General features: G+C 58.3%; 2 protein-coding genes across 9 annotated transcripts; both read left to right on the top strand.

The window, feature by feature from the left end:
- Positions 1 to 423: 423 nt before the first annotated feature.
- Positions 424 to 10,477, top strand: DMPK (DM1 protein kinase). 8 transcript variants are annotated; one of them, XM_080908857.1, is made up of 15 exons: positions 424 to 740; positions 2,451 to 2,577; positions 2,805 to 2,888; positions 2,963 to 3,058; positions 3,333 to 3,481; positions 3,681 to 3,774; positions 3,910 to 4,116; positions 4,349 to 4,612; positions 5,283 to 5,368; positions 7,556 to 7,667; positions 8,317 to 8,480; positions 8,589 to 8,686; positions 8,856 to 8,902; positions 9,205 to 9,290; positions 9,610 to 10,477. In XM_080908857.1, the coding sequence occupies exons 1-15, from the start codon at positions 562 to 564 to the stop codon at positions 9,767 to 9,769; spliced, it is 1,953 nt and encodes a 650-aa protein (XP_080764983.1). In that variant the 5' UTR covers positions 424 to 561; the 3' UTR covers positions 9,770 to 10,477. The 8 variants fall into 8 exon arrangements, with proteins under 8 accessions (XP_080764983.1, XP_080764984.1, XP_080764979.1 ...); XM_080908858.1 differs by having other exon boundaries at positions 9,201 to 9,290; XM_080908853.1 differs by having other exon boundaries at positions 444 to 740; positions 2,486 to 2,577; positions 4,349 to 4,597.
- Positions 10,478 to 11,281: 804 nt separating this feature from the next.
- Positions 11,282 to 14,817, top strand: SIX5 (SIX homeobox 5; the record flags this gene model as incomplete). Its single annotated transcript, XM_080909266.1, has 3 exons — positions 11,282 to 12,060; positions 12,823 to 13,616; positions 13,724 to 14,817. The coding sequence occupies 3 exons, from the start codon at positions 11,282 to 11,284 to the stop codon at positions 14,311 to 14,313; spliced, it is 2,163 nt and encodes a 720-aa protein (XP_080765392.1). The 3' UTR covers positions 14,314 to 14,817.
- Between the last annotated feature and the right edge of the window lie 156 nt (positions 14,818 to 14,973).

Genomic DNA, 14,973 nt, shown 5'->3' with positions numbered 1-14,973 from the left:
TTGCCTCCCCCAGGCTTGGGCCAGCAGGTCACCCCTGCTCCCTCTCGGTCTTCTACCTCCTGCCAAAGGGGGGGGGGTAATACAGCAGGCATGGGGGCTAAATTTAACTGTCCCAAAGTAGGAATCCATTGCTGAGTCACGGAGAAGCGGCCCTGGCCTCTGCACCACCCCCACCCCTCGTAGGCCCAGGCACCCACCCTCCCAGCTCTGCGCCGATAGACCGGACTCACACCCGTAACTTCTTTATGGCTGGGTAGAGGCAATGGGGCAACCCTGGAGTATTACTCTGTCCCCGGACACTGGGCACTGAAGAGTTTTGAGGGGTCCTGGAAGAAGAGAGTTGGGGTGTTGGTTCAGGAGGGGTTAAAGCTGGGAGGCGGGAGGGGGGCAGGGCCAAGGGGTGGGGAAAGGAGGAGGAGGAGGCCTCAGGCATAGAACTGGCCAGAGAGACCCAAGGGATAGTCAGGGACAGGCAGCCATGCAGCCAGGGTTCTGGGGCCTGGATAGGGGCAGCCAGGCCCCGTGACGGGAAGACCCCGAGCTCCGGCCCGGGGAGGGGCCATGGTGTTGCCTGCCCAACATGTCAGCCGAAGTGCGGCTGAGGCAGCTCCAGCAGCTGGTGCTGGACCCAGGCTTCCTGGGGCTGGAGCCCCTGCTCGACCTTCTCCTGGGCGTCCACCAGGAGCTGGGCGCCTCCCACCTAGCCCAGGACAAGTATGTGGCCGAGTTCTTGCAATGGGGTGAGTATGGGCAGGAAGCCTGGGGTGGGTGCAAGGCAGAGGTCTACAGGGAAGAATGGGCTGTGGAGGGGGGGAGGGAGGGCCCGGAAAGCTCTGGTAAGGGAGCCAAGCAGAGCTCAGGACCTGATTCCAAGCTCCCCTGCTGGGGCACCAGGGTCAGGAGGTCAGGCAGGCTGGGGTGGGCACGACCTCCTATCTCTGCACCCACACTAGGCTGACAGCTTTCTCTTCTGGGACCCTTGACTCCGGGCCTCATAGCTCTCCTGGTTTCCCAGGGTGGGGAGGGACAGCATGGGGCAGCTGCCAGGGTGTGGCCCATAGGCAGGTGTTTGGCGTCTGCCTCCCCAGCTGCCCTGACAGGTGTCCAGGAGCTATGAGGGCACAATGACTCACAGAGGCCCTGGGGCAGAACCAGCCCGGCAGACAGGCGCCACCAAGCACCCCTTCTGTTCCCCAAATTAAGGAGGAAGGAACAGCTTCAGCTTCTGACAATGCCATTTCTAGCATCTTGATACCTCCCAGCCTTTTTGGGGCCAGATTGGTGACCCCTCCTGGCTTCTCATCTGCTTTCATGGTCCTAGCTCAACACCTCTAATTCCCCTGCTGCCTTAGATACCCTTCCCTAAAGGTCTCGGGCCTAGTGGACAGACCTGAAGCCTTACCTGCCCCTGCCCAACATTCAACCAAAGCTCCAACTTACCCTACCTTCTTACAAGTAACAACGTGTTTTGTTTCTCTGTGCCTTTCATTAAAGGCACTGGTCTTGGTCCTTAGCCTATCTGCCAATGTCTGTGACCCTAGTTCATTCCCCCTTCCTCACCCATTTCACAGATGGAAAAGTAGAGACCACAGGTTAGGCCACTAAGCCTGTGAAAGACTTTTCTCCTCTCCAGTCCTCAGTGTCTCCCACAACCTGCCTTTTGCAGAAGATGGGGCTGGGATGGCAGGGTAAACTGAGAACAGGGGTGGGGGCAGGGGGTCTGACCCTCTGGAAAGGAGCAGTCCTTTTGTGGCCTGAGCAGCATCTTGTGGGCCCCTCCCCTGACAGGCCTGGGCGGGGGAGGGGGCCTGGGTTCCCGCTGCCTTAAAAGGGCTCAATGCCTTGACTCTCTCCTCCCCCCCACCCCCAGCCTTGGCCCTGGCTGTATCTTCCCCGTCTGCCCAACTTTCCAGAACCCCTTTCTTCTCTGTGACCCCCCATCTCCCCTCTGCCCCACGCATTCTTCCTCCACCCAGACTCCCAGTCTTGACAGCTTCCTGGAGGGGAGACCTGACTTCCCTTTGCCCACCCCCCACTCCCAGTCGCCAGCTTGAGACCTAGCTGCTGTCCTCCCCTCCGTCCTGCTGGGCCACCCTAGGCCCTGACTCCCTGGAGCTTTGGTTATGACTTTCCTGCACCCTTTGAGACCAAGAACGCCCTTCCAACAGTGCCCAGGATGCCGGTGGGCCGTGTCCCTCCCCCACTGCGCCCTCGTACTGCTTGTGCTAGACACAGCTGCAGTTCGAGGCTGTGACATTAAATGAGAGCCTCGGGTGACCTGACTTAGCACCCTGGTCATCACATGGCACATAGGAAGGAAGGGCCTTATGCTTCCGCTTCTCCCTCGGCCTCCCTTTCTGCCCTGCAGCCCCGTAGAAACAGTTCCGGGTCCCCCAAACATCACAGGTTTTGAAAGCAGGAGGCTAAGCTCGGCACCCTTAGCGTTCTAGTGACCGACCCTTGGTTCTCCTTCCACCCCGCCCAGTGGAGCCCATTGCGGCAAGGCTTAAGGAGGTCCGACTGCAGAGGGATGACTTTGAGATTTTGAAGGTGATCGGGCGAGGGGCGTTCAGTGAGGTGAGTCTTGAGTGTCCTGGGAGTGGAACTTTACTTGAGGTGGGTGGGGCATAACAGCTGGGACAGAGCCCTAAAAATTGATGAATGAGCTTGAGTTTAAGGGGTGAAGGCGGGGCTTGTGGTCAGTGGGTGGTGTGTGAGCTGGGGGCGTGGCTGAGGGGGGAGCTCTGGATGAGCCTTGCTGGTTTTCTCTGCCACCTCCACGGTCATCCCGGCTCCGCCTTTAGGTAGCGGTGGTGAAGATGAGACAGACGGGCCAAGTGTATGCCATGAAGATTATGAATAAGTGGGACATGCTGAAGAGAGGCGAGGTGAGGGCCAGGGGTGAGGGCGGCACCCCTCATCTCTCCAGCTCACCTCCTGCAGCTTCTCTTCTCCCTCGCAGGTGTCGTGCTTCCGGGAAGAAAGGGACGTATTAGTGAAAGGGGACCGGCGCTGGATCACGCAGCTGCACTTTGCCTTCCAGGATGAGAACTACCTGGTGAGCTCCGGGTTCAGGTGACTAGGAAAGAGTGACAATTACATTGCCCCAAGTCAAGAAGGCTGGAGAAGGGAGAAGCTGCTGTAGGCTGGGGGGGCGGGTAGGATTGTGTTTCAGGCACAGAGGGACCTTCCTTGAGACAGGAGGTGACGTCTGGTTTGTCCTTCGTATGTCTGGGGCGCTCTCACTGTGCGGGAGGCGCTCAATGCTTGGGAACGGGGTGTCTCTGGGAGTCTTGGGGGCTACCAAACCCCTGTGACACACCTGCTCCCAGTACCTGGTCATGGAATACTACGTGGGCGGGGACCTGCTAACGCTGCTGAGCAAGTTTGGGGAGCGGATCCCCGCCGAGATGGCGCGCTTCTACCTGGCCGAGATTGTCATGGCCATAGACTCGGTGCACCGGCTGGGCTACGTGCACAGGTGGGCGTGGCGGGGCCCTCGGAGGGTTAGCAGAGTTTGTGTGGGAAGGAAGGGTACCTGAAGGTCGGATCCCACTGGGGACAGGACCGGGGTTTAGAATTGTAGAATCCTGGTTGGGGTGGAACCAGACCAAGCCTGGTGGGACCTAAGAGGGAAGTTTTTCAAGAAAGCACACTTCCCCTCTTCTCTCTGTGTACAGGGACATCAAACCAGATAACATTCTGCTGGACCGATGTGGGCACATTCGCCTGGCAGACTTTGGCTCCTGCCTCAAACTGCAGCCTGATGGAACGGTAGGAAGAGCCGGGCCAACTCTCCCCATTGGTGAAGGACCAGATGTAGGGGGCGGGGCTGTGGTGAAGCGGAGGAGGGGACCAGGTTTGGAAGTCAGGGAAAAGGTCTTAAGCATTCAGGTCTGGTTGGCACAGGTGAGGTCGCTGGTGGCTGTGGGCACCCCGGACTACCTGTCTCCTGAGATTCTGCAGGCTGTTGGCGGAGGGCCTGGGGCCGGCAGCTACGGACGGGAGTGTGACTGGTGGGCACTGGGCGTGTTTGCCTACGAAATGTTCTATGGGCAGACGCCTTTCTACGCGGACTCCACAGCGGAGACATATGCCAAAATTGTGCATTACAGGGTAAGAGGGCACCGCTCAGGGAGGCTGACTTAGTGGCACGTGCTCCATTTATTTGTGTGTGTGAGTGTTTTGCCTGCATGTGTGTCTGTGCACTGAGTAGGTGTCTGGAGCGGAGAGGGCACGGGTCTGCTGTATGCTGCCATGAGGAAAGCTGGGAAGCAGCCAGTGCTCTTAAATGACAGCCAGCCCTGCAGCCCAGGGCTAACTCTTGCTTGCTTGTCGTTCTGAATAGGAGCACTTGTCTCTGCCGCTGGCAGACATGGGTGTCCCTGAGGAAGCTCAGGACCTCATTCGCGGGCTGCTGTGTCCTGCTGAGATAAGGCTAGGTCGAGGCGGGGCAGGTGATTTCCAGAAGCATCCTTTCTTCTTTGGCCTTGATTGGGAGGGTCTCCGAGACAGCGTGCCCCCCTTTACACCAGACTTCGAGGGTGCCACGGACACATGCAATTTTGATGTGGTGGAGGACCGGCTCACTGCCATGGTGAGCGGGGGAGGGGTACGTACCTGCGGTTCCTGATCGGGTGAGGGGACTTCCCTAGCTTCTTCCATAAAATTGGGGTGACTGGCCAGATGGGGTGGTGCACACCTTTAATCCCAGAACTTTATAGGCAGAGGCAGGTAGATCTTTGGGGAATCAAGGCCAGCTCAGTCTACACAGCATAGTGACTTCCAGGCCAGTCAGGGTTATACAGCGAGACCCTCCCTTGAAAAAAAAATAGCGATGGTGACCTTCCCATGTCCCAAATTATTATCTTAGAGCACTATGATGTGTCCGCTCAGGTGTGAGGACACTCATGTGACCAGTCCCCAAGAAGGTGAGTGAGGCCTCACTCTTGGCAGTACTAAAATGGAACTTAGGGGGCTGGGCTTTTGACCCAGCCTGGAATGTGCTGGAGGGCTTCCTGGAGGAGGAAACTGAGCTAAACACAGAAGGACGCAGGGGATGCAGGAGACCCTTTCTCTGGCGAGTGCTCTCAGCATTTTAACAAGCTCTAGGTTCTGAGAGGAAAGTCTGGTGTGGGCAGAGCCCCAACAGGAAGCAATAAGACAGAAGAGAAGGTGCTGGAATTTGTTTAGTGGGGGCGGTTGTTCCATGAACATGAGGGGAGAAGGGCCGTCTTGGGGGGCTTCTAGCCACAGCAGCCTTGTCCCCACCTCTTCTGTAGGAGACGCTGTCAGACATGCAGGAAGACATGCCGCTCGGGGTCCACCTGCCCTTCGTGGGTTACTCCTACTCTTGCATGGCCTTCAGGTGAGCTGGCGGCCACCGCTGGGCCGTGTGTGCGGCTCGGTCTTAGGACCGAGGATCCTTGGCCATCTAAGGGTTCATGCTGTTGTGATGGACCATGACCAAAAGCAAGTTGGGGCGAGGACAGGGTTTACATTTCCACATGGTGCCCATCGCTGAAGGTCAGGACAGGAGCCTGGAGCTGATGCAGAGGCAGTGGAGGTGCTGCTTCTGGGCTTGATCTCCGACTTGCTCAGCCTGTTTTCTTGTAGAACCCAGGACCACCAGGCCAGTGATGGCTCCACTCACAATGGGCTGGGCCCTTCCCCATCAAACACTAGTTAAGAAAATGTCCTACAGGCTTTCCTTTTTTTCTTTCTTTTCTTCTTTTTTAGTATTTTAGAGACAGGATCTTACTGTGTAACCCTGGCTGTCCTAGGATTCTCTCTCTAGACCTGGCTGGTCTTATTTATTTATTTATTTATTTATTTATTCTATGTATGTGAGTACACTGTAGCTGTCTCCAGACACACCAGAAGAGGGCATCAGATCCCATTACAGATGGTTGTGAGCCACCATGTGGTTGCTGGGATTTGAACTCAGGACCTCTGGAAGAGCAGTCAGTGCTCCCAATTTTCCGCTGATGACTTGATGACCAGCTTGTTGTGTCAAGTGGACATGAGACTAGGAAAAGAGGCACACGTGCTTTGTGAGACCGGGTCTCCATTTCATAGCGCTGGCCGTCCTGCCCACTGCACTGTGACACTCAGTTCAACTGTATAACCTAAGGATCTCAGACTTAGCTACAGAATCCTGCTACTGACCTGCATGTTTCCAGGACGTGCCATGGTACCCAGAATCTTAGAAAACAAACCTGAAATTTGACAGTTTATTTTAAGAAACAATCGGAGCACGTAACGACAAAACAGCTTTTCTGTCAACTTTTCTGAGGCAGGATCCTGTTAATACAGTCTAAGCTGGCCTTGGGGTGACTCGTGGGCCTGTGCCACCATGCCTAGTCAATAAATCCTTTCAAAAGCATTACGCTGGCTGTGGTGGCACAAACCTATGACCCCAGCATTTAGGTGGAGGCAGGAGGACTAGAAGTTCAAGACAATCCTGGGCTATATAGTAATCTAAGTCTAGCCTGGTCTACATGAGACTCTGTCTAAAGAAACAAAAGATAAATGGCATCCAGTGTCGCTATTCAGGATAGCAGACCCTAAAACCCTACCATTGAGGAGGCTGAGGCTGGAGGATCACTGCAAGTTTGAGGCCAGCCTGGGCTACAGATACAGAGTGACAGCTTGTTTCAAAATACCAAAAACAAACAAACATTCATTATTGGTCAGGCATATGATGTCACACACTTGCAGTCCCAGTATTGGGACATTGGGGGCAGGAAAATCACAAGTTTAAGGCTAGCCTGGTGTATTCCTTGGTCTCAGAGGAACAAAAAAGAAGAAGAAATCACTTATTCAAATAGGACAGTTCATCATGGGAGTATGGCTCAGTCCAAGAGAGCATCCCTAGTGTTGGGGCTGGAGCTGCAGCTCAGTCGGAAAAGTGCTCACTGTGCGAGCCTCACACAGTATACAGTATGCATGTGGCTTACAGCTGCAATCCCAACACTGGAAAGATCAGGAGTTCATGGTCAAGGGCCATAGCATGTTCCAGGCCAGCCTGTGTCGAATAATCTCTAGTCTCAAAAGGAAGATTTTAAAGCACTAAAGACAGTAATAATAAACCACCAAAAAAAAAAAAAAAAAAAAAAAGGAAAAAGGAAGGCCTAGGCAGCTATGGTGAGTGCTTTTTATCTCAGCACTTAGGAGGCTGAGGCAGGAAGACCTCTGCATTTGAGGCCAGCCTGGTCTACAAAGTAAGTTGAGGACAGCTAGGGCTGCACAGAGAAACCCTGTCTCAACAACAAAGAGAACTTACTTAGCATTTCTGAGGTCCTGGGATTAATCCCCATTGCCACAAAATGAAAATTAAATGAAGAGACTGCTTCCTAGGAGTCAGCTAGGAAGCGAGGAACACTTAGAGGAGGCCCAGACAGGTACCCAGCCATGTCTACGGACAACTTACGCCATGGTCTGCAAGCAGCATCCCATGCTCGCCAGGACATGTCGGACCCTGCCCACCCTTGTGGAGTCAAAGCAGCCAAGGTGCTGAGGCCCTGGCGGTGGGTCTGCCTCTTCCTCTTCTCAGAGACAATCAGGTCATGGAGCCCACCCCTATGGAACTAGAGGCCCTGCAGTTGCCTGTGTCAGACGTGCAAGGGCTTGACTTGCAGCCCGCAGTGTCCCCACCAGATGAAGCGGTGAGTATACTGAGAGGTGGAAGCTTCCTGGGCGGTGTACCTGCAGTGCTGACTGCAGGCTGTCAGTTCAGTACGAGACTGTCCCCAGCTGGCCCAGCAGCACATGCTGAACCCTAGCTACTCAGAAGGCACAAGTAGAGGATCCCAAACTCAAGGCTTGCTCGGGTCATGTAATGAGACCCTGTCTTGGAATAAAAAACAAAGAAGAGAAGTAGGGATAGCTCAGGGGTAGATACTCTCCTGGCATGGGGGTGGGTCAGAAGGCAACACCAGCCCGGGCCTGGGAGGGAGGGAGGGAGGGAGGGAGGGAGGGAGGGAGGGAGGGACTGCCTGCCAACCACCTAGAGGAGTCTGAGGTAGAAGTTCTTATGGTCAGTTGGTGAGCAAGTTCAGAGGCCCTCAGGTGGGATGCCGGCTTCTTAAAAGCTACAGGTAGGTGGGTAGCACTGGAAGGAGTGGGGGTTGCAGAAAGCGACAAGACACCAACTGGTTGTAAAGCCAGAGCTGAGAGGGACATGCTAAACTTGACTCCAGCCCTTCCAGTCCCCTGTAGACTGGACTGTCCCCAGAGACCCAGTGGAATGGGGATGGGGTGGGGGCGTGGAGAGGGAGGGAAGGCTCAGGTCCCAACTCTGATCCCCACCAACAGGCTGAGGAGGCCGACCCCGTGGCTGTCCCTGTCCCTGCAACTGAGGCAGACACCATGGTGACGCTCCGGGAACTCCAGGAAGCCTTGGAAGAAGAGGTTCTCACCAGGCAGAGCCTGAGCCGGGAGCTGGAGGCCATCCGTACAGCCAACCAGAACTTCTCCAGGTCGGGGTCAAGGTGCGGGGGGGTGGGTGGGTGGGGGTTGGAGGGGAGCAGCCACCCTCACAGCCTCCTCACCCGGTAGGTCAGCTCACGCTTCCTTTCTTTCCACAGCCAACTACAGGAGGCCGAGGTCCGGAATCGAGACCTGGAGGCGCATGTTCGGCAGCTACAGGAGCGGATGGAGATGCTGCAGACCCCAGGAACCACAGGCGAGTCCCTAACCCGCTCCCAGCCAGGAGGGGCGCTGGGTGGAGATGGGGGCGCGTTGGGTGTGTGAACCCTGGGGCAGGGGTGGAGTCCAGGCTGGGGCACCGCAGTCGCGCCACCACCCTTCTCCATCCTCCACGCTCCATACACACCTCTCTCTTCTCCTTCCAGCCATCACGGGGGTCCCCAGTCCCCGGGCCACGGATCCACCTTCCCATGTAAGACCCCTCTCTTTCCTCCCCCCCACCTCGCTTAGATCTGCTACCCACAGACCGTCTCCCGTCCACATTTAGGGCCCACCCAACTTGGGGTTCCAGAAGAAAGATGCCCTTCACTCAGCATGCACTGTCTACCAGCTGCCCCGCTTTTCAGGCTTTTCGCCAAATCTTCCCCAAGGGAACTAACTCCCTAGACTCCCGTTCTGGCCTCGACTAGATTCCCGCACTACCTCTCACCCTGCTGCTGAGGGCTGCCTGGCTGGGCTCCGATCAGGTCACCTGTCCCTTCTCTCTCCAGCTAGATGGCCCCCCGGCCGTGGCTGTGGGCCAGTGCCCGCTGGTGGGGCCAGGCCCCATGCACCGCCGTCACCTGCTGCTCCCTGCCAGGGTATGTCCCACATCCACACCCGCAATGGGCCTCTGCCTAGCTCTGCCCACTGAGCGTGACCACCGCTTGCTGTGCCTCTGTGGAGCTCGGCCCACCGCAGAGAGGGAGGGTATTCGGGCGGCCAATCAACACGGGCTGCTACGAAGTAACCAATGCTGAGTTCCGACCCGGGCTCTGGCTTGCAAGCTGACCAACTTTAGCTCCTGGCTGTGGGGACCAGAGCTGCGCTCCGAGGCCCATCTATGGGTATAGGCTGGGCGGCTCCCAGGAGCCCGTGGGATCCTTCAGCGTAGCGCTAATCCAGCCTTCTCGCCTGCAGGTCCCTAGGCCTGGCCTATCCGAGGCGCGTTGCCTGCTCCTGTTCGCCGCTGCTCTGGCTGCTGCCGCCACACTGGGCTGTACTGGGTTGGTGGCCTATACCGGCCGTCTCACCCCAGTCTGGTGTTTCCCGGGAGCCACCTTCGCCCCCTGAACCTTAAGACTCCAAGCCGTCTTTCATTTAGGCCTCCTAGGAAGGTCGAGTGACCAGGGAACGACCCAGAACGTCTCTGTGCTCATCCTCCCCGACCCCCACCGCTCCACTCCACAGTTCTGTGAGCCTGGGTCGCCACCCAGCTCCGCTCCTGTGATCCGGGCCCGCCCCCTGGCGGCTGGGGAGGGAGGAACAGGGCTCATGTCCAGCGCCCCTGTTCCTGCAGAGCTGGTATGCAGAATGCTGCTGCGGCGGCAGCCCCGGCATTCGCCGACCACGCATTACTCAGCCCCGACGTGGATGGGCAAACTGGTCAGCTCATCCGATTTCACCTTTAATGCTCCCAGACATCAGTTAAAAGCCATAACCATGAGCCCCTTATCTCCAGGGACATCCCATTCCCGTAGCAAAGGATCAGCAAGATCTCTGCTAGCACACATGGGAGTCTTTGGCTTCAGACAGCGTCACTCCTGGGGGTTGCTGCGACTCCTTCCTCACGTACACTCCCGCACTCTTCTGTCAGAGCCATGGCTGCACACCTCCCAACCCCCAGGCAGTGTGGGTATTTATTGACCTTGCTCTCTGACTCACAAGACTCCGGGACCCACGTTTTGGATGCACTGAGACTCGACATTCCTTGGTATTTATTGTCTGTCCCCACCTACGACCTCCACTCCTGATCCTTGCGAATAAAATACTTCTAGTCTGCCCTAAATCCCGCGCAATCTCTCCGTTGTGGAAAGGAAACCGCCCCGCAGGCCAATGGAGAGAGTCCGGTAGAGACAACCAATGGCTTGCCTGGGAGCTAGCGGGAGGCAAAGCGCACGAATCAGGCCGAAGGGCGGAGCTTAGGCATCCAGCCAGTAGGAGAGGAGCAATGAGCCACCAGCGACACCGCCGCCCCCTACACTCCCCCCACCCCCCAGCTGTGACCCAGCTGTGCAACTCAAGCTTGGAAAAGTAGGGGGTTGGGCCGGCAGCGCACCCGCCATCTTCCCACTGCGCCTGCGTGAGCCACGCGCATCCGCTCCTAGGACAGACGCTCCAGAAAAGTTGCTGCAAACTTTCTAGCGAGTTTTCCCGCCCCTCCTCCCAGCTAGATCCACCGCCTACCCGCGGGGCCGGGAATTCCGAGGGGCGGAGCACGGCGCGGAGATGGGAAGGGAGGGGGCCTTCAAGGGACCCAGGAGATCGAAGCGGCTTTGCGCCCTTAACCCCCCATTACCTTCCCTGATAGGGAAACTGAGGCTCTAAGTCAGAGGCACACCCGGAGGGAGGCCGAAAGCGCGGCCAGAGACGGAGGGAAAACAAAGAATCCCGACAGCCGGGGAGGGGGCGGACACACAGGGACAGGGACAGATCCGAGTGCAGAGCTGGGTCTAGACTTTGGGAGGGGGCCAGAAGACCGCGAGGGGACGGGGGTGGGGGGGGGGAGGCGAGAAGGGCTGGGCGGGGGAGGGGGCTGGGGAAGCCCGCGGGAGGCGACAGAGGAGGGAGGAACTTCCCAAAGTTGCCAAACATGGCTACCTCGCCTGCCGAGCCGAACGCGGGACCAGCGGCTCGGGGGGAGGCGGCGGCGGCCACCGAGGAAGAAGAGGAGGAAGCGCGCCAGCTTTTGCAGACTCTGCAGGCAGCCGAAGGGGAGGCGGCGGCGGCCGGGGCGGGAGATGGGGCGGAGGCGGATTCTGGGTCCTCGAGCGGCACGGGGTCTCCCCGCGAGACCGTGACCGAGGCGCCCACTGCCCTTCGTTTCTCGCCCGAGCAGGTGGCATGCGTGTGCGAGGCGCTGCTGCAGGCGGGCCACGCGGGCCGCCTGAGCCGCTTCTTGGGCGCGCTGCCTCCGGCCGAGCGTCTACGTGGCAGCGACCCGGTGCTGCGCGCGCGGGCCCTAGTGGCCTTCCAACGCGGTGAATACGCCGAGCTCTACCAGCTCCTGGAGAGCCGCCCTTTCCCCGCCGCCCACCACGCCTTCCTGCAGGACCTCTACCTGCGCGCGCGCTACCACGAGGCCGAGAGGGCCCGTGGCCGTGCGCTGGGCGCGGTGGACAAATACCGGCTGCGCAAGAAGTTCCCTCTGCCCAAGACCATCTGGGATGGCGAGGAGACTGTCTATTGCTTCAAGGAGCGCTCGCGAGCGGCGCTCAAGGCCTGCTACCGTGGCAACCGCTATCCCACGCCGGACGAAAAGCGCCGCCTGGCCACGCTCACTGGCCTCTCGCTTACACAGGTCAGCAACTGGTTCAAGAACCGGCGACAGCGCGATCGTACTGGGACCAGCGGTGGAGCGCCTTGCAAAAGGTGAGGGGACCCGATCCTCCTTCCTCGGTGGCCGCTGGAGTCTACGCGAGTGACCCTTTACACCCCACCTTGGCGTCGGCTGAGCGTGGAGAGACCAGGCACACCCTGAGTTCTCTGGGCATCACTGACCCATGGGCAGAGGTTGTTGCAGCTGCTTCAAAGTTGGAACTGCAGTGCCAGGAACGAGGGAAGGGGGCAGTGGGAAAAGTGAGGTATCCCCTGGAGGGGAGGTGGTAAGAAGGGGGTCTTTGTCTAAGGTACCCCGGGTAGGGACCCGCTTTGGGGGCCTCTGCAACTTGGCCCCTCGGTGACCATTACTTACACTCACCCCCACGCCCCCTCCAATCCAAACAGCGTGGTCTGTCGCTTGTCTTTGTTGTGAAACGTGAACCGTCTCCGGCTCCGGTTTCCCTGTAACCCAAGCCCTTCCCCTCCCACCTCAGCGCCAGGCCTCTAGCTCTGGTCTGTGACGCCTGGGGGTAAGAACTGGAGTAAAAGCTGCTGCCTCACTCGGCAGCCACGCGCCGGCCGACCCAGGGGACTTGGGGCAGCCTGGGTGCGCGGCTGCAGGCCAAGGCGACCGGAAAGCTTTCCTCCAGCTTAGCATTCCTGCCGTGCTGTCAACCCAGCAGGGCTTGTAGAGGCCCTGGGCTCTGTGTGGGTTCTGAAGGGCTAAAATAGTAAATCGGAGCTTGGGTTGCCTGCGCCTCTAGAGCGATAAAGCCTTCGAGCCTAAAATGACTTAACTTTTTTTCTTTCCAGCGAGTCTGACGGGAACCCCGCTACGGAGGATGAGTCCAGCCGCAGTCCGGAGGACCTGGAGAGGGGTGTGGCCTCCGTGGCTGCTGAGGCCCCCACCCAGAGTTCCATCTTCCTGGCAGGGGCCACCCCTTCTGCGACATGCCCTGCCTCCTCCTCTATCCTAGTGAATGGGAGCTTCCTGGCAGCCAGCAGCCCCCCAGCCGTGCTCCTCAATGGCAGCCCTGTCATCATCAATAGCTTGGCCTTAGGAGAGGGCTCCAGCTTGGGGCCCCTGCTACTCACAGGAGGAGGGGGTGCCCCTCAACCAGAGCCCAGTCCCCAAGGGGTCAGTGAGGCCAAGACTTCCCTGGTCCTGGACCCTCAGACAGGAGAGGTTCGACTAGATGAGGCTCAGTCTGAGGGCCCTGAGAGCAAAGGGGTTCATGGGACTACTCCTGGAGAGGAAGTCCCAGGAGCCCTGCCCCAAGTAGTCCCAGGCCCCCCACCTGCTTCCACCTTCCCTCTGACCCCCGGAGCTGTGCCTGCTGTGGCTGCTCCTCAGGTCGTACCACTCTCCCCTTCTTCTGGGTACCCAACAGGCCTGAGCCCCACCTCCCCACTGCTGAACTTGCCCCAGGTGGTGCCCACCTCTCAGGTGGTGACCCTGCCTCAGGCTGTGGGGCCTCTCCAGCTGTTGGCAGCTGGGCCTGGCAGTCCTGTGAAGGTGGCAGCTACTGCAGGGCCTACCAATGTCCACCTGATAAACTCTAGTGTGGGAGTGACTGCGCTGCAACTTCCCTCGTCCACTACTCCAGGTATCCTTTCTGCTTTCTTGGGGTCTGAGTGTGCTTGGGGAGTTGTCTCACCCCTGGCACTTCTGCCTGTCAGCCAGCACCTTCCACTCCATCTCTTTTCTCCACAGGAAACTTCCTCCTGGCCAACCCTGTGTCTGGCAGCCCCATTGTCACTGGGGTAGCTGTGCAACAGGGCAAGATCATCCTCACTGCCACCTTCCCCACCAGCATGCTCGTCTCCCAGGTCCTGCCTCCTGCCCCCAGTCTAGCCCTGCCCCTGAAGCAAGAGCCAGCTATCACAGTGCCCGAAGGAGCCCTCCCAGTGGGCCCCAGTCCCACCCTCCCAGAGGGTCACACTCTGGGGTCGATCTCTACTCAGCCACTGCCACCTGCTCCTGCTGTCACCTCTGCCACCAGCCTGTCTTTCTCCCCAGACTCCTCTGGCCTGCTTTCCAGCTTCTCAGCACCCCTACCAGAGGGTCTGATGCTGTCACCTGCAGCTGTGCCAGTCTGGCCAGCAGGGCTGGAACTGAGTACAGGAGTAGAGGGGCTGGGGGCACAGGCTACCCACACTGTGCTGAGGCTGCCAGACCCTGACCCCCAGGGGCTGCTCCTGGGGGCCACAGCAGGGACTGAGGTTGATGAGGGGCTAGAAGCCGAGGCCAAGGTCCTGACCCAGCTGCAGTCGGTGCCTGTGGAGGAGCCCTTGGAACTGTGACTGCCTGGATTTAACCACTTCTCCTGACAATGGTGTCAAGGTGCTAGGACAGGAGGAAGAACCCTCAGTAAAGTGGCTGAAGTCTGAGGTCCCACACTATGGCCTCCTACCTGGATGAGCTACAAGCCCTGGAGGAGCTAGAGGGACCACCACAGGTCAGGGCACTGTCCCTCTCCTGATGGCAGATCTTGTTACAGTCCTCTCCTTGCTCTGCCTGCCCAATGTGTGTGGGCACCAGAGGTCCTGATGTGGGTGTGTCCTTCTCTACCTAGCTCTAGTATGAGAAGGCCCTGCCATGTGGCTGGTTTCCAGCCGATGCCCTCACTGAAACACTATTAATAGCCCCACTGATACCCAGTTACCAAATTTCCTGAGACCAGGGTGGCCCAGAGACAGCCCTTCCTGTTGAGGGTCTGATGGGTGCACAGGACCCTTACCCTGCTTCCCTGGACTTGAGCCCCAGGATCCAGTCCCAGACCAAAGATTCCCCTGCCCCCTGAGGCAACCCTGGCCCCTTTGTCTAGTTTGTATTGTAAATCTTTATTTTTCTAGGACATGTTATGCCTCCATTTCAATTAAAGTCAAGTTAACAGACAACAGAGCTATTGAGGGTAAGGGTCACCTGCCAAACAACCTACCCAAGAGAGAACTGGGGACAAA

The sequence above is a fragment of the Micromys minutus genome (assembly GCF_963924665.1).
Source record: "Micromys minutus genome assembly, chromosome: 32".
NCBI classification, from domain to species: Eukaryota; Metazoa; Chordata; class Mammalia; order Rodentia; family Muridae; genus Micromys; species Micromys minutus.
Note: the sequence above shows the minus strand (reverse complement) of the source record. Positions and strands in the feature narration are given on the sequence as shown.

What these genes read in the sequence shown, in the direction of transcription:
- DMPK (XM_080908857.1), top strand. Translation starts at nt 562, where the DNA reads ATGGTGTTGCCTGCCCAACATGTCAGCCGAAGTGCGGCTGAGGCAGCT. An exon ending in GGCCGAGTTCTTGCAATGGG is followed by an intron (nt 741 to 2,450) that starts GTGAGTATGGGC and finishes TTAGCGTTCTAG; the next exon opens with TGACCGACCCTTGGTTCTCC. An exon ending in AACTGCAGCCTGATGGAACG is followed by an intron (nt 3,775 to 3,909) that starts GTAGGAAGAGCC and finishes TGGTTGGCACAG; the next exon opens with GTGAGGTCGCTGGTGGCTGT.